Source organism: Diuraphis noxia, unplaced genomic scaffold, assembly GCF_037042655.1.
Source record: "Diuraphis noxia isolate RWA-SAM2 unplaced genomic scaffold, SU_Dnox_SAM2 contig0001, whole genome shotgun sequence".
In the NCBI taxonomy this organism is placed as follows: Eukaryota; Metazoa; Arthropoda; class Insecta; order Hemiptera; family Aphididae; genus Diuraphis; species Diuraphis noxia.
In genome coordinates, this window is record NW_028301711.1 from 105,973,409 (window position 1) to 105,995,224 (window position 21,816).

The 21,816-nt window shown below is 27.5% G+C and overlaps 3 protein-coding genes across 3 annotated transcripts; 1 reads left to right on the forward strand and 2 right to left on the reverse strand.

Moving 5' to 3' along the window:
• Window positions 1-8,320: 8,320 nt before the first annotated feature.
• LOC149063157 (uncharacterized) lies at window positions 8,321-9,073 on the forward strand. Its single transcript, XM_089216470.1, has one exon. It carries the CDS (start codon window positions 8,357-8,359, stop codon window positions 9,017-9,019), a length of 663 nt encoding a protein of 220 aa, XP_089072596.1. The 5' UTR covers window positions 8,321-8,356; the 3' UTR covers window positions 9,020-9,073.
• A 2,336-nt stretch (window positions 9,074-11,409) lies between these two features.
• LOC149063158 (uncharacterized) lies at window positions 11,410-13,771 on the reverse strand. Its single transcript, XM_089217305.1, has 8 exons — window positions 13,528-13,771; window positions 13,259-13,459; window positions 13,090-13,164; window positions 12,833-13,003; window positions 12,259-12,351; window positions 11,943-12,190; window positions 11,697-11,856; window positions 11,410-11,604 (listed from the first exon to the last, which is right to left on the reverse strand). The coding sequence occupies exons 1-8, from the start codon at window positions 13,727-13,729 to the stop codon at window positions 11,435-11,437; spliced, it is 1,320 nt and encodes a 439-aa protein (XP_089073431.1). The 5' UTR covers window positions 13,730-13,771; the 3' UTR covers window positions 11,410-11,434.
• Window positions 13,772-20,289: 6,518 nt separating this feature from the next.
• Window positions 20,290-21,155, reverse strand: LOC149063159 (uncharacterized). Its single transcript, XM_089215534.1, has 2 exons — window positions 20,891-21,155; window positions 20,290-20,784 (listed from the first exon to the last, which is right to left on the reverse strand). Exons 1-2 carry the CDS (start codon window positions 21,153-21,155, stop codon window positions 20,483-20,485), a joined length of 567 nt encoding a protein of 188 aa, XP_089071660.1. The 3' UTR covers window positions 20,290-20,482.
• Between the last annotated feature and the right edge of the window lie 661 nt (window positions 21,156-21,816).

Genomic DNA, 21,816 nt, shown 5'->3' on the forward strand with positions numbered 1-21,816 from the left:
GTCAAAATTTTAATCGCGGTAACAATAACTATGGTGGTCAGAATAACGGATATAACAATAATAATAATAATAATTTCAGACATAGTAACGGTTATAATAATTTTAATCGAAGTTTTAATCGTGGCGGATATAACGGGTATGGACGACAAAATTTTGCTAATAATAATAATCAGCGTTATAATAATCAGAATATGACAACTAATAATAATAATAATAATAATAATAATGCATGTTATAATTGTGGAAAAAATGGTCATTTAGCAAGAGATTGTAGATTACCAAGGCAAAATAACGATAGACAGTTCGGTACCAATAATAGGCAACAAAATGCAAATAATAATACGCGTACAATTAATAATAATAATGGACAACTACATTGTAGCTATTGCAATAAAGTGGGACATGAAATTGTAAACTGTTATACTAAATTACGTAATGAAAGGAATAATTCTAATGTTTCAAAAAACTCGATGGTGCCAACTCAGGGCGTCAGGTTGGTGCAGGAAATAATAGACGCAGAATCGCCATTAAACAATGTTTACATGTAACAACCGTAATATATAATAATCACGTAACAGTAGAATCACCTAATTTTAGTACAAAAACAATTAAGTTATTATTAGACACAGGTAGCGATTTAAATATTGTTAAAATAAATAAATTAATAGGCAAAACGGTAATAGACGAAAATCAGAAAATATATTTAAAAGGGATAAATGAAAAAATAGTACCGACTATAGGAAAAACTAAAATTAAATTAATAATTGATAAAAAAGAATTTATAACAGAATTTCAAGTAGTGAATAAGCAATTTCCGGTTGAAGGCGATGGCATTTTAGGACATACATTTTTAGTAGATAATAATGCAGTTATAGATATTGCAAATAATATTTTAACAATAAAAAATAATGATGAAATAAATGATGATAAAATATGTTTTAGTTTAGAACCTAGAACGGAAACAATAGTATCGATTAACATTGCAGATAAAAACATGAATAATAAAAATATTTTAATAAATAAGCAACAGTTATCAGCAGATGTATATTGTGCTAATATATATAATACAGTCAGGGACGGGAAAATTATAATAAGTGTGTTAAATATATCGGAGGCGAGACAGGATATAAAAGTAGGTCGAGTTAATAGAATATCATACGAATACGACATTGACACTGACATTAATGAAATAAATAATATACAAAATAATAATGAACGCGTAAATAAAATAAGGAATTTAATTAGGAGCGATCATTTAAATTCGGAAGAACGCGAATCGATAATAAAAATTTGTGAACAATATGCCGACATATTTCATTTAGAAAATGATTATTTAACAATAACAACAGCAGCGGAACACGTAATTAAAATACCTAAAGACACTCCACCTATTCACAAACGACCGTATCGTATCCCTTTTTCACAACAAAAAATAATTCAAGAACAAATAGAACAAATGGAACGGGATGATATTATAGAAAAATCTATGAGTCCTTTTAATGCACCACTATTATTAGTAAAGAAAAAATCTGATGCGTCGGGAAAAGAAAAATTTAGAATAGTTATAGATTTTAGAGCACTCAATGATGTAACTATAAATGAATTTCACCCTTTACCAAATATTACGGAAATATTAGATCAATTAGGACAGTGCCAACTCTTTTCAATAGTAGATTTAAAGAGTGGGTACCACCAAATTTCGTTATCTAAAGATTCTAGGGAACTTACAGCTTTTTCGACAAGTCAAGGACACTATCATTATAAACGTATGAGTATGGGACTTGCGTCCGCACCAAGTACATTTGCTAAGGCTATGGCTAATGTGATGGCAGGTTTAATAGGTATAAAATGTCTCGTATATTTAGATGATATAATTATATATGGAAAAAATTTGAATGATCACAATAAAAAATTAATCGATGTATTCGAACGATTACGTATTCATAATTTAAAAATAGAACCAGATAAATGCGAATTTCTTAAAAAGGAATGTTTATTTTTAGGTCATATAATTTCAGAACATGGAATTAAACCAGATCCAAATAAAATTACTTCAGTTATGAATTTTCCGACACCGAAAAATGTTAAACAAATTAAAAGTTTTTTAGGGCTTAGCGGTTACTACCGAAAATTCATAAATAATTATAGTTCTATAGCTAATCCAATGACAAATCTTTTAAAGAAGGACGTAAAATTTAATTGGGATGATAAATGCCAACAAGCTTTTGATAAATTAAAAACAATACTTTGTTCAGAACCAATTTTGCAATACCCAGATTTTACAAAAGAATTCATACTTACAACCGATGCTAGTGGTAAAGCACTAGGGGCAATTTTATCACAAGGCAAAATAGGGAGTGACTTACCAATTTCTTATGCATCACGAACATTAAACAAATCGGAATTAAATTATTCAACGACAGAGCTAGAATGTTTAGCAATAATATTCGGAGTAAAACAATTTAGACCTTATCTATATGGCAGAAAATTTATAATATTTACTGATCATAGACCATTATCATGGTTATTTAATTTAAAAGATCCTTTGTCCAAATTAGCGAGATGGCGTATTGAACTTGAACAATATAATTATGAAATTAGATATAAACCGGGAGTACAAAATTCGAACGTAGACGCATTAAGCAGAATGTATAATATTAACGAAATTAAAGAAGAAAGTTACGCAACATTTTTAGAAAAATTCGAAACAATAATGATAACAAATAAAAACGTAAAAGAAGTACACGGTGAATTATTAGAATCGCCGAGCGAGTATCATATAGTATCAGAGATAGAAAAATATTATAATTTTATATCAGGAATTAATTACGAACTAAAGCAAAAATTTGGGAAAGATAAAATATTAAAAGCAAATAAAGACTTAGGCGATGTCGTAAAGTTTAAACATGAAGATAGGTATATAATATTTTTAATAACAAAAACTAAAGAAAAACAATTGACAACATATGAAAATATGCATTTAGCATTGTTAAATTTAAAATATTTTTGTCAGAAACATAATTTAAGTAAACTAGCTATGAATCAACTAGGACGAAAAGATGGATTAGAATGGGCTAAAGTGAGATCGATGATTCGATATGTATTTCGTAATACAAATATAGAAATAATAATTTGTTCTAAATTAGAATATACTAAAGAAGAAAAATTAATAATTTTTAAACAATTTCATGATTCTAAATTAGGGGGGCACGGTGGAATACACAGAACATTAAAAAAGATAAAAAGACAATTTAATTGGCCAAATTTAAAGGAAGAAGTAAAAGAATATATAAAAAATTGTCCTTCGTGTCAAACGAACAAAAATACAAATAAACACCATAGGAGTCCGATGGTCATTACTACTACAAGTACTAAACCATTTGAAAAAATATTTTTAGATATTGTAGGACCTTTATTAACCACTGAAACAGGAAATACGTATATTTTAACAATGATGGACGATTTATCGAAATATTCGTTAGCAATACCTCTTGAAAATCATACAGCAAATAATGTAGCGAGAGCTTTCGTAGAAGGATTTGTTTGTGTCCACGGTCTTCCAGAGACAATTTTGACAGATCAGGGTACAGATTTTCTTAGTAAAATTTTCGCGGAAGTATGCAAATTATTAAAAATAAATAAAATAAATTCGAGTCCTTACCATCCACAAACAAACGGTAGTTTAGAACGATCACATAGGACACTAGCCGAATATCTAAGACATTACGTAGATAAAGATTTAAAAAACTGGGATAAATTATTACCATACGCATTGTTTGTATATAACACAACGGAACACACGGCGACAAATTATCAGCCATATACGTTAGTATACGGGAGAGAAATCGATATACCAGTTAAATTAAAGTGTAATCCGGAACCTAGATATAATTATGACGACTATATTTACGATTTAAAATACAAAATGCAATTGTCACACCAAGTTGCCAGGGAAAGATTAATTAATAGGAAAATAAAATCGAAAAAACAATACGATAAAAAAGAGCATAACGAAAATTATAACGTAAAAGATTTAATATTGCTTAAAGATAATACACAAAAAAATAAATTAAGTCCTTTATGGAAGGGACCATATGAAGTTTTAGACGTGTTAGACACGGAAAATATAATTATTTTACGAAACAGAAAACAAGTGACGGTACACAAAAATGATGTAAAGAAATATTACGATAATAATGAGCAAATATAAATATATAAATTTAAGATAAATAGAATTAAGTAAAATTGACATAAAAAAAAAAAAAAAAAAAAAAAAAATTATTATTTTAATTGTAGGAATAGGAACAAAAGATTCGTGATAGAATTGGAAAAACGAATTATACTTGGGGAACACGATACCAGTACTGTGGGAAAGAATCAAATACCTAAATGTTTATTAGAACACATAAAAAGGGCAAATTCTTTGCTAAACGAAGTTTTCTCGGAAGAAGAATTAGAAATAATTATACGAAACATAACGAGATTTATGTATGACATGACACAAAATCACGGACATATAAACAGATATCGTTGCAGGGATTTAATAAGCTACATAGGCCATGTACCAAAACCAGAGGATTTGTTGTATTATTTAGATAAAGTTAACTTGTAAAAAAAAAAAAAAAAAAAAAAAACACTAATTTAGAAATAAGAGTAATTATAAGATATAAATAAGTATAATAAGTTAAATTGATAATATTATAGATTAATGATCATATGGGCAGTCAAAGGACAACAAACAGCGATTGGAGACTATGTGGTGGGAACAACAATTTCGTATAGTTATGAGGACAATGTAAAAATTAGAAATGTATCGGGTGAATTTGACGACGAATTCGAATTACCTTTAGCAAAACCATGTAACATAGCTTTAGTACGAATCAAATGTATAATGATAAGAGATCCACCACTATTTGACATTGAATTAGTAGAAGTACCATTAACATATTATTTACAAAAAGAATGTACAATGTACATAAAAAGTGTAGATGGAACGGAATACGAACCTATAAAAATACCAGTAACATACAATTTCCTAAAATTTAAATTAATAAACAATTATACAGATTATGTAATATCTAAACAAAAACAAACATATACAACGTTAAAACCAGAAAATTATATACTAAAAAATCAAAATGTAACCATAACTACAAATAAAGAGGGAATAAATATAGCATCACTAAGTAGCAATAGTACCAACATTGATAAAATATTAACTACAAATAACATATCTAAAATAACAACTATGATGTATAATTCAAGTTTAACGATACCACAAGTAACGGAACAAACTACGTTTAAAAATGATTTAACAACAAATACGGAATTATATGAACTAGGTTATACAGAATCCACCAATAATAATAACGAAAATATCACAGAACAGAAATATATAATACAATTAAAAAATTTAAAAAATGATGTAAAAAATACAGATAATACCAGAATGGGAACTAATAAAATATTTAGTTACATAATGTATGTTATTTCAGGTACGTTCCTGATAACAATAATGTTAATAATAATGATACTACATAATAGATATAAATGCGTAGATAGAAACAGATATAGGTATGCGATGCAACAATTGATGGAAATACCAGAAATTGAAGTAACGGAAATTTAAAAGGAAAAATAATAATAATATTAGAATAAGTGAATGAAATAAATTCCACATGGGATGTTTCTTTAGAATTAGAATTAGAAATGATAGTATTAGACGCAATAGGAATATAAATAACTAAAATATATGTAGGAAATTAAAATAGTAAAAATAATTATAAAGTATAATAATCTAAACGTGTAATAGTCATTAAATTAGAGGTAAATAATAGAATAATAAAAAGTAAAAAAATGAATGAATGTTAAAAACGTGATTAACTAATTGCATATCTGTGTCAACAGAGAAAAGAAAAAGAAGCCGGTGGGTGTTGCGACTATATTCTATTGGAACGAGCAACCACCGACACTAAAAGGAGATGAGACGATAGAGCAATTAGTTATTTACGAAAACATGGCGAATTCAGCACTTAAAAGTTTCAATGAGACTAGAGAGAGGGCATGGACCTGGCCAAATGGTGATAAATGGATAAAATTTTCTTTTGAATGTAATAGTAAAATATCTTATTTAAGGCAACCAGAACCAAGAGGAGAATACATGGGGTATTTTATATAGATTTATATAATTAATATATGAATATATTATTTTAGGTTTCTTTTATTAACAACCATTCAAGGACAACTACCGTACACGGTGGAGGAATTTAAAAATCAAACACTAATGTACTGCGAAAACAGTGGATCAATAAGGGTAACGGGGGCGTCATGGGAAATTATTACATATGTACCTTTGAAAAATTATGATGATAGACATGATAAGTTGTACAGTGAAATTTATATTATGAATAACCACTGTAAGGAAAAACTAACAGGATACGAAATATGCTCTAGGTTTGATAATATATTAAAAACAATGTTTCAAGAAATATCGGTTCAACGAGAACAAATGTATGAATCTATCGGTAGATATATAACAACAAATAAAGGGGAAACAATAACGAGCCCATATAGGAAAAAACGAGGATTGTTAAATATAGTGGGGGCTGGAATGAAAACACTATTTGGAGTATGTGATAACGATTGTGCGAATGAGGCAACACAAGAAATAGAGAAAATAGAAAAGACAAATGAAAGAATGATACATATATTAAAAAACCAAACAACGGTAGTGAGATCAGCGATAACAGGTATAAGTGGTGCTTCAATTGAAATTAATAAATTATACAAAGAGTTGAGTGAAAAACAAAGTACATTACACGCAAAAATCGGAGAATTAGTAAATGTTACACATACGTTAGAAACATTAATATTATCTGATAGAATACATAGTATTTTTACAGCATTATTAACTCAGTATTCTTACGAAACAACAACAATAAGCGCGATAATTACAGCAGCTAGGACAGGAATACTGCATCCAAGTTTAATAACACCACGGGAATTATCAAAACATCTAACAGAAATCAAATTAAAACTACCTATAAATTTAAATTTGCCAATGGGCACAGACCCAAGTGAAATTTACGAACTAAGTAAAATAACAAAAATGGCAGTATTTTATAGCGGGGATAATATTGCGTTTGTAATAAAAATACCTTTAGTAACCGAATTGGAACTAACACTATACAAAATATTACCAATACCTCACCCAATAGAAATAAAAACTAACGGAATAATCGATACAAAGCATAGTATAATTATTAAACCAGAATTTCAATATGTAGGCATTACCAAAAATCGTAAACAATACACTACGTTCACGGAAACACAGTTACTGCAATGTACCGAAACAGAGCTTTTTACTATTTGTCCTGAATTTCAACCTATTCAACACGAATCAGTTAAGCAACCATGTGAAATTTCATTATTTAAAAATCCAGACACACTACCGAGTAGTTGTGAAACAGGAATAGTGATATTATCGAAAAACGTTTTTCATAAATTAAAATATGTAAATGTATGGATATACACAACGAACGGGGAAACTTTAACAATTGCTTGTCAAGGGATAAACGAACCATATATAGTTAAAATTAAAAATCAAGGGTTAATTAAATTAAACCAAAATTGTAGAGCTTATGGTGAAAACATTATTTTAAATCCTACTAGAGACATAAGATCAAAATATTATGTTAATTTCATACCACAGATAGGTGCGGGAAAGTTAACATTCGAGATACCTGATAAAATAAAAAACCTACCAGACATGAAATTTACTTATGACACAAATAAATTAGATAGCGTGCATACCATGGCTAAGTCGTTAAATGAAGTAGAAGGGTTGATAGACGAAGAAATTTTGAGACAATCAGGTCACGAAGTAAATGACAATAAATATTTGTATTTAATATATATAACAATCGGATCAGTACTATTTTCTATGATGTTAATATTATTCATATATTTAACATATAAATGTAGATGGGGTAATTGGGAAACATATAGACAATCACGTTACAGAACAGATAGAGAACCAAGAAATAACAGTAAATTCTATAGGGAAACACCATGTGCAGAAATAAAAGAACATACAAATGTGAGTCCACTTATGGAAAATAAAAAAGTAAAAAACGATCCACCAATGATAAAATGTTAAATATCAGTAGAAGAAATAATACCTAAATAAAAATAATATAATAAATTTAGAATTACAAAACCAAAATATAGATTAAGTAAATAATAACTAGAATATAAGACATTATTTTATGAAACATAATTATAAAATTTAAAATTTAAAATAACTTATATAGAGAAACTTTATTGTAACAGAAAAAAGTCACACAAGTTCGTGATAATGGACTTTGAGTTTTCAATGGTGAATAGGACAAGTATGGTGTTGATATCAGGAGCGATATCAAACAGTTTGGACAAGTGCAAGGTACGCAAACTTGAAGGGAGACCACTCCTCTTGCCACTTCATGATGAAATACGACCAATGAAAAATCATGAACTACTGTTGGCCAAGAAGGAGATAAAAAGAATATTTAAATGCAAAGAAGTACTGCAAAAAGCTTGCCTAGAACAACTAGACAAAAGTTTAAGATCAACTCTAAACAACCTAAGTCCGTCATTTATTGAAAATTACATCACAAAAGGAGACACAACTAATGTAGTAGTATTTTGGAACGGAAATTCGGATTTAAACGTCTTAAAAAGATTAGACATAAACAGATTCCCAGTATTAAACATAACGTGTTATGACACTAAATTCAATGGCACTTTTACAATATTGTTAGAAAATTTAAATACAAAAAGGACAATCTTCGAGTACGAAATAGGTACATTCAAAAAAACAGGAAGACTATTGAATTTAGAGGAAACACACGGGATGGTTTGTAATAAAAAACATAGATTAACGTATGCTCACGATCCGAGAACTGATGTAAAATTGACAAAATGTATTTTTGATTTTATGGTAAGGAAAGTGAAATACGATAATCTAATAAGACATTTTTGAAAAAAAAAAAAAAATAAAAATACGTAAGGGTTCAATGTAAAGTAAATACACAAAAGAAAAAATACTACTACAAAAGTTAATAAATATTAATATAAAGTTTAATTTAGATTAATAAAAAAAAAAAAAAAATAAATAAATAAATAAATTTAAATATATATAAAATTCAAATTTTTTTTTAAGTATAAGTAATTTAGCAAAATCATTAAATATAATATTTAAATGTCTGCTATAAAAGAGAATATTAGTACAGTCATTACGAATTATGAGAATTCTAACAGAGATCTTCTAATCAGAATGGATCTGTGTTTGATTCTTGTAATTTAACTTGGGCATATATCTACACGAAAGAGTAACAGAGACAGTTGAACAATTAGAAGTCTGATTATGAATTTTAAATATTTGAATAATAATAGTTGTGACTTCTAGTGGTTCACATGTTAAAAATACTATATAAAAATACATAAAATAATTATAATCTGAACTACACGAGAAAGATAAAATCACAACGGTAATTAAAAATCAAAATAATAATAATCAATTCGACCATGGTGTTCGTCTTGAAAAACTTTTTTTTTTGACATATAAGTTTTTGAGTCGCGCATCAAAGATTGAATGGATGATAACCCACTAAAATAAACAATAGTAAAACAAAATGACAAATAAAATAAATGACAATATAATATAGATATAAGAAATCTAATAATGAATTTAATAATGATAATGATAAAGAACTCTTTAAGTAAATAACATAGAAATAATAAAGTGGTGAGGGATGATATTAGACATAAAATATTCATATTATATTAATCAATTAATAAAAAAAAAAAAAAAAAAAAAAAAATGTATTATTTAATCACTTTATATTCACATAGAAATAAGAAAACATATGGGAATGATATATTTTAATGTAATTATATGGGATTATGGGAATTAATATTATATAAAAGGGTGAGTAACACTTAATATAAAAACTAACACTAACCAAATATACTAACATATTAAAGGAAATATATATATATATTGTAATACTAATCACATATTTTAATGTAATAACTAAATCGTAGACTTGTTGTAATACGAAAATATATATTTTATTGTACTAACAAAAATACTATTGTAATCAAAAATGACAAACATGAAATGTAATAATATATAATTGTAAATGCTTCATGCATATATAATATTGAATGTAAAACATGAAATATGAAATTAATGAAAATTGTATTGTAAACAAGTTGTTTGAACTTGTGAAGATATTATTGTAACATAACTATATTGTACACAGATTGATTGATTTCTGTCTTTAAAAACATAAATCAATTTTTTAGAGGGGAGGTGCTATGGACTAGCGTCCCGCATTACATAGTTCACGGTCAACTAGGTACCAGCCGCATCAATCTAGGGAAGGGTGCGACGATCCTTGTCAATGTAGGAGAGACAGCATTTCTGGAAATCATTAAAATTAGGGACATACTAAATCATGGGAACAGACGACTATAAAAATGTCCTCAATAAGGGTGCACAAGACGTAGTTTTATGCATCATTACAAAAGTTCAAAGAACCAAATGTTTAAATGTAATATTATAATATATACTCTTAATGTTAATTATAATATCAATCGCTAAGGTCTGCAGCTGCACGGGATGCACATTTGGCTTGTATGTGGGCGAGTAACATTTCCGTCAGTCTAGATAATTATACCACATCCGTGAGAACAGCGACAAGAACGAGTAGACTATGGGGAGTAGAGGGTAGCACTATATAAGGGACCCCGAAACGGCCTGTATTCAGACGCGACTTGACCAGACTAGCCAGAGCACCTTCACGCCAGTCTGTTGTTTAATTTAATTCATTGGACTTAGAAAATTTCTTATAAACAATATTCTGAACTTAGAAAATATTCGAATCAAACCGAATTTATTCTATCATTCAGAATACTTAACTTACATTCAGCTTTCATGTTATAAATAAATATATGTTTTATCACAATAAATAAACAATTAATCTAATTAAGAAGAATTCTACGTTGTGTAATTAACTCAAGAGTCACCTTCCAACCATCATCCTTGACTACTAATACCTGTAGGCGACGTGATCACTACATAAATAATAAAATATATTGTAAATTTATATATTTAATATGTAGGTATTAATATTAATATTATGCATAGTTCTGAATTAAAAATTAATAGCTTTACTTAATTTAATCATATAAATTTACTTTAATCAAAATACTAGTGTACTACATGAAAAATATGTTTAATAATTAAATAATAAAAGTACCTCAGGATAGGTTATATTATATATTATTCATTAAAATATTATTATCATGAAAAACTTTATTATAATAATAATCCTTGTTAAAACTATTAATATTTAATTGAAAGTTAAAAATTTTAAGCTGAAATATAAAGTTAAGACATAGATTCATTTGAGTTATTTATATCACATGTTAATCTATTCTTTAGTTTTCTGTTCTTAGCGTATTCTCCGCGGAAAGGAGCTTGAGAAATCCATTGCTTTAAATATTGTTCAATTTCATTATCCGTTATGTTGAAGAACCGTTTGTCTTTTCTGACTGTTTCTGAGAAAAAAAAACAATATAATAAAAATAATAAATACAATTTTGAAGTATTGGTTTATGGTTATACATAAATTATGTTTTGCATAACATACCAAATATAACTCTGTTCAAAATAAGATTATTAAATGGTTTTTTTCCTTTGAAACCAGTATATGAGTATTGATTTAGAATAGCATCTGAAAATATGGTTGCCATGATTTTTTTTATTATTTCTTTTGCAGTCTTTCCTCCAATTCTACCCAGCTGTAAAATCTGTTAACATAAACCAAAAATATTTATTGAAACTATTATAGTTATATTTTATTATTAGATTGTGTGCTGTTTCTTTAAAACCTTACAAGTTTGTTTTTAAAATCTCTGTCACAAAGCTTATTCTCTATCTCCTCAAGCTCTTCAAATGAAGAAATAGGCCAACAATATGGTTCAAAATCATCTGAATGCTCAGTAGTAATTATATTGGCAGTGTTGATTAATTTTTTTATTTCTTCTTGTCCTTGAGCTAAATTTTGAAATTCTGTATTGCTAAAAGCCATAAAGTTGTACATTCTTTTGTAAAAATAATCCATTTTTGAAAAAACTTGATCAGCTACAATAATTTGAAAAAGAAGTATCAATAATATTGTTTTAATTAATTATTATGTGAACTAGACATACCAAATTCTGAGATATTAATATTAGCAGTAGTATTATTCATTGAATTTTGCATATTATGTTGAGAATTTTTTTCTTTTAATTTATCCACATCATCTGTAAGTGTGATATTAATTAGTTATTGGGATCGGAAACCAATTTTCTCTAACACACCTGCTACCAACAACATATGATATTAAATATGTTTTATTTTCAACTTGGTAGATCCAGTGAAACAATAAAGAACTCTAAAACTCAAAGCCTACACGAGATTGCCTCACATTTTTGATAGTGTGATTTAGTCAACAGTTGAAATATAATCATTTTTAATGAATTTTTTAGTATTTAAGAGGATAAAATTAAAATCAAAAATTTAGAAATAAATTAATCGAAATATGTTTTCAAAAGTCTTATTGATTTACTACAGGTTAATCCAGTATGATGGAAATATACCATATCTATAATGTCATATGTGGCATGTGCGTTAGAAAAAGATGGATTTGAATTCAAATCCTCATAGTATTTAAACTAATATTAATACTACAAGGGAATTTTAGAAAGTATTAATTAAAAATAATTTTAACAAAAATAAGCTTACAGCTTGAATTATTTTCTTCTGGAACTATTTTTTCACAAGAATTCGCCAGTAGTTCAGTCGGCAGGCTTACATTAGATTTATGTCTAATATTACGTTGATCTATGTTTTCAGAAATGTCAATAGAAGTCGTCGATAGTGGCTTATTCTTGTATTTATCTATTTTAGTTGATTCTTTTATACGATCAAATTTAAAAACAAAATAAATATATTAATATATCTGTTAATATTTCAACAAAAACTTAAATATTAATACTTACTAGTTCTTTTTTGAGTACTGCTTGATATAGGCTTAGAAATAAATGATTGGGAATGATCTGAAGAGCAAAACAAGTCTAAAATATATATATTGATAAGAAAATAATAAATTTGTACAAAATATTTTTTTAGCTAAAAGTTATTTAATGTCAATGTGTAAAGTAATAGTACCTAATGAAGTATTTAAAGTTGGACAATCATCATCATCACTTGAATGTTTAGTAACTGGCGACATTGATTCAGGTGAGGAGATGACATTTGTATCATACCTTTTTTTCTTCTTCCTTCTCTTGATAGCATGATTATGATCTTCAGATAATTCTGATATGAATTGTGCATCTTTAGATTTTGAACGAGCTTCAACCAAGGTTTCTACAAAATATCACATGCCAGTTAATAAGATCAAACAATATAATATAGTTATCCACATATGTATTTACCAATATTTTCACCGCCCTTTAAAATCCTCGCAGCATAAAAATTAAATTCATAAGTGTTCACTTGACGTCGTTTTTCAATGTAAATTTTGATTTTAGATCTATCTTTCGGCCAAGCATACTTTTTTAATTTATCATTGTACCATCCACTTGGTACAGCTTCTACTGAATTTTCTTGAAGAAAATGTACCACATTCCAGAACATTTTCTTATGTACCTTAATAAAGCTATTTAAATATTTACAATTATTTGTTTAAATTAACATCAAACATAATTTAGGTTGTAATAATATATCCTAAACATTAAAATTAAATTTATACCTATATAGCTATACACATATTATTATTATTTTTTTTTTATTATACCTATCATATTAAATTTAAATATAGTTAATGTTGAATAAAAAATAATAATGTTGAAATTATTAAATATTATATTAAAAATAAAAAAAATACAAAACATTGATTAAAACATTATGTTTATTTTATATTGCTATGTCATGAATAATAACAAAAATAATAAAGATATAATAATAATGATAATAAAAATAATTAATTATTTTTTCTTATGGTATGAAGTATAGGCATGGCCATTAGATCATTAGATATATTAAGTACCATATATTTACATTTAATACTCTCTGCTTCCCATTTTTTTAAACAAGTTGATAGATTACTTATTTTAAAAATACCTAATTTAGAACTTGGTACAGGCTTTTCATAAGTATTGTACTTATCTAAAAAATTATTTCCAACAATCACAATTTTATTTTTTTAAATCATAACAAATATTTACAACTTTTATTATAGATCCGTCTACTGTACCGTACCAACATAACAGTCTGCTGAAGAAGTAGTGTTTATTATGATCTGACCAAAAACAAGTTTTTTAAATTGTGGTCCTAAGCAACCACCTGTTAATGGACCATTATTATGTTGTTTTAAGCATTTCATAAAAGGATTATTTATAATTTGAGATGATTCATTAATCATACATTTGAAATTGTTTATTTCATTATATCGATTTACAGCCTGCTGCAAAGGTTGATGATGCTTACGAACAGTTTTTTTTAAAACTTTCATGTGATTTTCAAATGGGAAAGCACTACAATTGTCTAATGGCCCAAAAGTATCATAATCATCTGCTATATGTTGCAAAGTGTGGACATTGTGTGTTAACCATTGTATGCCATATATTTCTTTATAACGTTTAACAAAATAATTTAATAATAATCTTGCATATGGGACATATTCCTCATGACAAGGGCTTAAAAGAATATACATAGCTACATGAAGACATAAAAAATGTTTATAACATTTAGAATTTGGATGATGTTTAAGAATAATCGGTCCAATATATAATACAAATTGTCTTAGTTCAGTTGCTTTCCACCTACCAACTTCAATTATAGCACGTGGTTTCCGTGGAAAATCTAGTGGTATACATGATTTTAATGAAAGTAAACAACTATTTATTACTTTGGTTTTGAAATTAGGTAAGCGAACAGTTAAAGGTCCCCGACTTAACCATAGTTTTATTAATGTACGGACAACTCCCAAACATACCAAATGCATATAATCAACAGAGAAACACTTGACTATATCTATACCAGGTAAATAGCAAAGATTAGACAATGTTTCAGAAGTATGATGTTCTTCTTGAAGTTTATTTACAAAATTTATATGAGTTCTTTTTTGACTATCTAGTTCTGGAAATCTTACCCCTTTATTTTTTATATATTCACCCTCTGCCATACATCTAAAACATGAAAAATATCCACTATGTCCTTTACAATATAAAATAAATGATTTAGCAGGGACATCACAGCAAAAACCATCTAATAAAACTTTTTTTTTAAATAAAATACCAAATGAATTTTTTAATATTATACCATCTGTTAATAATATATTCAATTCTGCACAAAAATCTTGCAAAAAATCTTGCAAAAAATCATTACTATCATCTGGTTTAGAATAACCCCAAAATAATCCAACGGGGAAAACATATTTATCGTTTGGTCTAATATAACAAAGAATTGGCCAAAAAGTACTATTTGAACTCTTGGTGAGAGGTAATCCATCTATGCCAAAAACTAGTTTTATATCACTATCATCAATAGAACTGATATATTTTTTATAATAATTATGTATGCCATTAGCAATCCCAAAATGATATTAGAGACCAGGAGAAACAGATCTAATTTGAATCCCTCTATTAGAATTAACTGTTTTAAATAAAGTTCTTGCATCAGACGGGAGAGATTTGGCAAAGCAATGATGAGTTTTTAAAACTTTTAAAAGTTTTGTAGTAGAAGTATTAGGAATATTACATTCAACAGCCCACTTAGCTATAGAATCACTTATAGACAAATTTTCAGAATTTAAATTATAAATATCAAAGTTAAACTCTGTATTATTAGTATTAATTGATGTAAATGTACCACGTTTATTCAATTCAGGGTTCATATTATTAATGTTACTATCAAGAACAATATTTTGTTCTGGAGGTATTTGAGAAGCTACTTTTTTACTCAATAAGCCAACATTATCCACTAAACTAAACGAGGCATTCATGTGATTCGCTTGATTGAGTTGATTGTTCACTTTAGGTATGTCTTTGTTGATACCAACGGTAGAAAATTGCATGGCATCCATGTCGCTAAGTACGCCAGCAATAAGTTTTCTTCTTTTGGAAGATTTACTTAAACCGGTATTTGTTTTACCAACTTTATCAGCCATAATAATATATGAAATTAATTTTAAATATACTATTTATCTTACCTTAAAGAGCTCGATCGTTAGTAAGTTAACGAAATACAACTAATCAGCAAACTTCAGTATGACATAAATCCATAAATGCAAGTTATACAGGTAAAAAAATAAAAAAAAGAACAGTCAATAATTATTGTCAAAACACATCGTGAATAAATGAATAATAAAATTGTGACATTCGTGAAACAAAAAATCACACAACACCATAGAGGGCAGAGGCATAGAATAAAAACATTAAAAACGTGTGTAAAATTAAATATTTTGAAAAATAACACGCATAACCTAGAATAGTCTAGGCGGCATCATGACAATCCGTTTTCATTGGGTATTTTTATCGTTTCGATTTTTGAGAATTCGACAGTATCTGCTATATGATTGGGTATAACTTACTATGGGTGAAGCGTACTTTCAATAATGAACATATTATATTTATAGAATACATACCTTGCATTATAATATTGATAACTTTACTGATAAGTAACGTTACGAAACGTTTCGTATCTATACTCCGGCCCAGGAGAGACCGAATATTCCGCGCATCGATATTGACGCTCGCGATGTCTGCCGGCCGAATTTCCACACAAATGTCAAGGACGTTTATCGGCGATTGTTTCAGACCGGTTCACGGCACAAACGCGTAAGTTTTATGTAGCGCTAAATGCTAATCCATCGGCTCCCTAGCGCGCGCAACTACATAATGGGCTAGTATAGCAACAATTAGCTATAATAATTAATTATTATTAAATAATAATAGTTCGTAATCACGATCAAGGTCTTATATAATTACATCATTTACATCTCGCTTTTTTTTTAATAATATTATTATAATATAGTACTATTTATAATAGTATACACAGCTGTGTAGCCTTAAAGATACTACCCTATGTTTACTATTTTACCTAGACAACGAAATAAACATTGACTTATAAAAAAAAGTGTCGATATATGTCTGTGATTATTTATTCATATATAAATATAAGCATACAATTAATATATTAATACAAATTTGTGCACATTTATTAATTATTGTTATTAGGTACTATACGTACTTACTTGAATTATTATTAGTTTTATATTAATTTAATTTATAAAAATAATCATTTGATCATTTAGGATTATCGTTTCCTTATTCACGTTCACAAGTCATGTTTTCATTGGATTCGCCTTATTTGGGGATTTATAATGTATTATCACAGACTATATGAAAACAGATAGCTCACTCGGCCGAAAACAATGGGAAAAAAAATAAGATTTTCTGATTGGCGGCGACCTAATCAGTGTAGCTACATGCATTTATCTAAAATATTGTTCAGATGTTTTACAATATTATTTTATATTTGACATTTGTTAGTATTTCCGTTTACTAATCATCTTAATTATTAATATCTTATCCTAATTAGTAATTTAGTATGAAAAAATAGATCTACTTAGTAATTACTCATTAGGACCTATTATTTCCAAGTGGCTAGTGATTAGTAAGTTAATGACATATTGACACGAGAAACTGTAAAAGGCGATAGTTATCATTAATTAAGTTTAACACAAGTTCGTAGTCTGTGCTTTTAATTTTAAATCTCACGATTTTTTGGTCTAAGTATTCACCCAGATTTCATTACGTTATAAACATAATTACTATTTAAAGTTACCTACATGTTACAATACATTAGCTAGTACTGTAAAAGTGTAAACTGTAACACAATGATGGTATCATACTTCATATGTCATGAGAAGAATACATATTGATTTCAATATTTGGATGTTTTCTATGCTCTGTAAGAACAAAGGTATCCGGTAAGTACATATTAAAACATAAAAATTACATATACATTGTATATGATTACAAAAAACATTATTTTCTTCATAACTTAAATAAGTTTTATTTACAATATACAGACAAATATTATACAAATTATATAAACATAATTAATTAATGTTTAATTTATAATTTATTACAGGTATTCAAACATAAATAAAACAAATGAAGTACCTACCATACAATTCAAATAGTGCATATTAAATTCTAATAAAATAAGGTATTTATTAAATTACAATACATAACAATTATCATAAAATTAGTAAAATCACAAAATATTGTTTCACAAATGCTGTAAAATTGCTAACTTTCTATTTTTAATTTTTTTTTCAGATACTAAATTTCTATTTAAAAATTTAATTGAAGCATAAATTCTAAAACGCAAAAAAAAAATTAAGTAGGTAATCCTTATCAAAATTGGGACATGGGTGTTCAAAATCAATATTAAGCATTTTCATTTTAAGTTTACCACCTACTCCTACATCAACTGATACAACAGGAAAACTATTTATAAATTCAGTTTCTAAATTATAAATGTAATTGTAAAAATTTTCATGGGGCATATTTAAATTCCCAAATGTTGATTTTTCAGCATTTTCATACGCTTTAAAAAAACATAACAAAAATGAAGGATCTAAATTTTTTTGTGTTTTTGCATACTCTAAACATATTTCACATGAATGTTTGATTAGACACTTACTCATTATATATCCACAAACATAAATGAATGCATTTTGTTCAGGAATTTCTAAATTTCTATAATCAACTTGCCCAATAGAGAGAGGAAACGTTTTATTAAATTTAAAAGGTGTTTTATCAGCGAATAGGGTGTTAATGTCTATGCCTGAATCAGTGGGTATTTGAGTTAAAATTGCATCCAAATCATTTATGCAATTTGCTTTTTCTGAATGTTGAAAATAATTAAGTAAAAAAAGTTTTTTAAATGCAAACAAAAATTGATATGGAGTTGGATTAGTGTTGTTCCCATTTTGTTGTCTAAGAGTACAAAAAAGGTTTTCAAGACAATCCTGATTTAATCTGGCGGTATATAAAACATAATTTTCTTGTTGGTTTAATGTTCTAATTGCATTTAAGTCTTTCCAAAGTAACAACAAGCCAGTTATGGAGACTAACCAACCATTAATAAATTTCATCCGGTTAGTAACATTAGTTTGTTGTTTTTTGGTAATTATAATTAAATTTGTAAAAAAATCATGCATATATTTTAAATGATCTTCTTGATCTTTTGTTTGTTTAAAGGGTCTATTAAAATTTTTTGAAGTCGGCCTTCTTGAAGAATTGAAGATGTCAAATAGTTTGTCCATATTTTCGATAAAATCTATTGTTGCCTTTGCAGAAGAGTCCAATTTATTACTAAGAAGGTAAGTCTCCATGCCGGCTGCTACACTTTGACTAAATACTTGTGCTGCCAAAAATACTTTTATTTTCTCAAATGGTCCAGGAAAAATATGTGAATGTGTTAATTTTGGGGCTATTTTTAAATTACATTTAGTGTCTTGTTCAAAAAATGATACCAAGTGTTTTTTTTCAATTAAGTTCTCATTGAATTTAAAATTGTGTTGAAAAAACATGTTTCTAGTTGATTTTAATAAATGGGGAGGGTCAAATATATATATTAGTTTATTTTCAGAAACTTTAAAAAAGGGTCGAGCTGGTGTAACATTAACAGTTTTACTAAAATTAACAAAGTTAGAACCCATATCTGTAATAAAGACTTTTACATTTAATCCTATATCAAAAAGTTTGTGAATAGTTTCAAAAATGATATCCTGCAAGTCATAACCGGTACAACTACCTGATACTAAAAAGTATGCAATCGGTTGTTTCCAGTTTATATTTATTCCTCTAGCCATTAGAACAAATGCATATTTAGCAGGATTATAAGTCTTTGTCTTATTTGTTTGATGGAACCCAATAATTTCATCTTTGTTTAACATATAATAGAGATTAGATTTTAAGGCCATTTCATCTGCACAGAAAACACATTCTTTAGCTTCTTCAGTAAAATATTTAATTTTATACTTAATAATATTAAAAAGAAGATCATTCAAGCCTGGTATTATTTCAAATTTATGAGTTATACGTTTTAAAGTAGAAATTGATGGGAGTGAAAGAGTATTTAATAAAAGTTTATAGACTCTAGGTCCTAAAAAATAAATATTTAATGCTAATTGTTTAATATCATTATTATATCGATAGCCTTCTTTTTGTTCATTTTTTAAACTAATTTGGGACTTGACAATAGTAAATAAACCAGGGGATAGATATTTTTCACTTAATCTTAAAAAATGTTCAACTGTATCGTACATGGATAATTGTTGACTTAGACTTACTATATTCTTCTTTAAATTTTTTATTTCTTTTTTCCAGATATAATCTCCATAGCCAGTTTTTGTTTCCTTGGTGTGTTTGCCGATAAGTATCCAGGAGTTTGACATAAAGAATCAGTAGTTGTGGTTGAGCTGCAGGATTCATTTGAAACATCAGAAGTATTCATAGACCCAACTAAATGATTTGATAATCCTTCAGTCTCAGTACCTTGAATTGAACTACTGCAACTACTTTGATCTTTTGAACTATTATCAAAATATTGTGGATCTACTTGTGTTGTCGATTGTAATTTATCCAATTTTGATCTTTCAAACATTATTTCATCTAAAAATTTAATTAAATCAATTATTAGTTTATATAGATTAAAATTAGTTTTTGAAATTATTAAAATATTTTTGAACATGTTTCAATAATTTTATTATTTACTTACCATTAAACATTGTTGGAATAGCATTAAAAACTAGTCGATTTTTGGTTGTAGAATTCAAAAACATTGAATTTTCAAAGTGATTGCCACATACTTTATAACTATTTTTTTTTAATAGTTTTTCAGATAGATTTTCTGTACCACAATTTCTGATCCATAATGGTAGACGATCGTCTTTTGGGTATTGGAAAAAACTTACATTCATATCACTTGCTGTACTTTTGCAAAATTTTACTGAGCAACGCATTCCAGTTTTTTTACTGTCCATTTTTAAATTTTTAAACAATATCAAAAAGTATGTCAAAAGAAAAATTATAAGACAAACACACTTGGTCAATGATCAACTAGTAAGTCACATGGAAATCACACACAGCAACTAGATGCCAAGTTAACCTAAGGGATGTAAAACTGTAAAAGGTCAGGGTACCTGAACATAAATAATGCAAGGATAGAGAGGGTAGTTATAATACAAATTTCAATGTTGGCGCCAGGTATGAATCGGGACATTTTTTACGTGTACCAAACGAAATTTTATGCCTGTATTGTGGTCACACTGATTTCGTCGCGGTGATAATATTCATAGTTTTTGTTTACATTCGGAGTGATCTATCTGTTTTCATATAGTCTGTGGTATTATTTTGTATTCGTTTTTTCATTGAATATAGGTGAACTTGAGGAGCTATTTTCTTTTTTTAGCATTTGTATTTTCTACTGATTGTGTATGTGATATGTTTTTGTTGTTATTTAAAATCTTTCTTTGATAACAGCTATTGCTCCGGGAGTACAACTCGCAGCATTCGTGAGTAATGAGTAATGTAGTATTGGAGTAGTACGTAAGTAGTATAGATGTACCATTCCTGGCGCACTTTTATTTTTATCAGTAAAAGATCACAAAGAAAACAATGTGTAAAAAGATCAGACAATTGAAA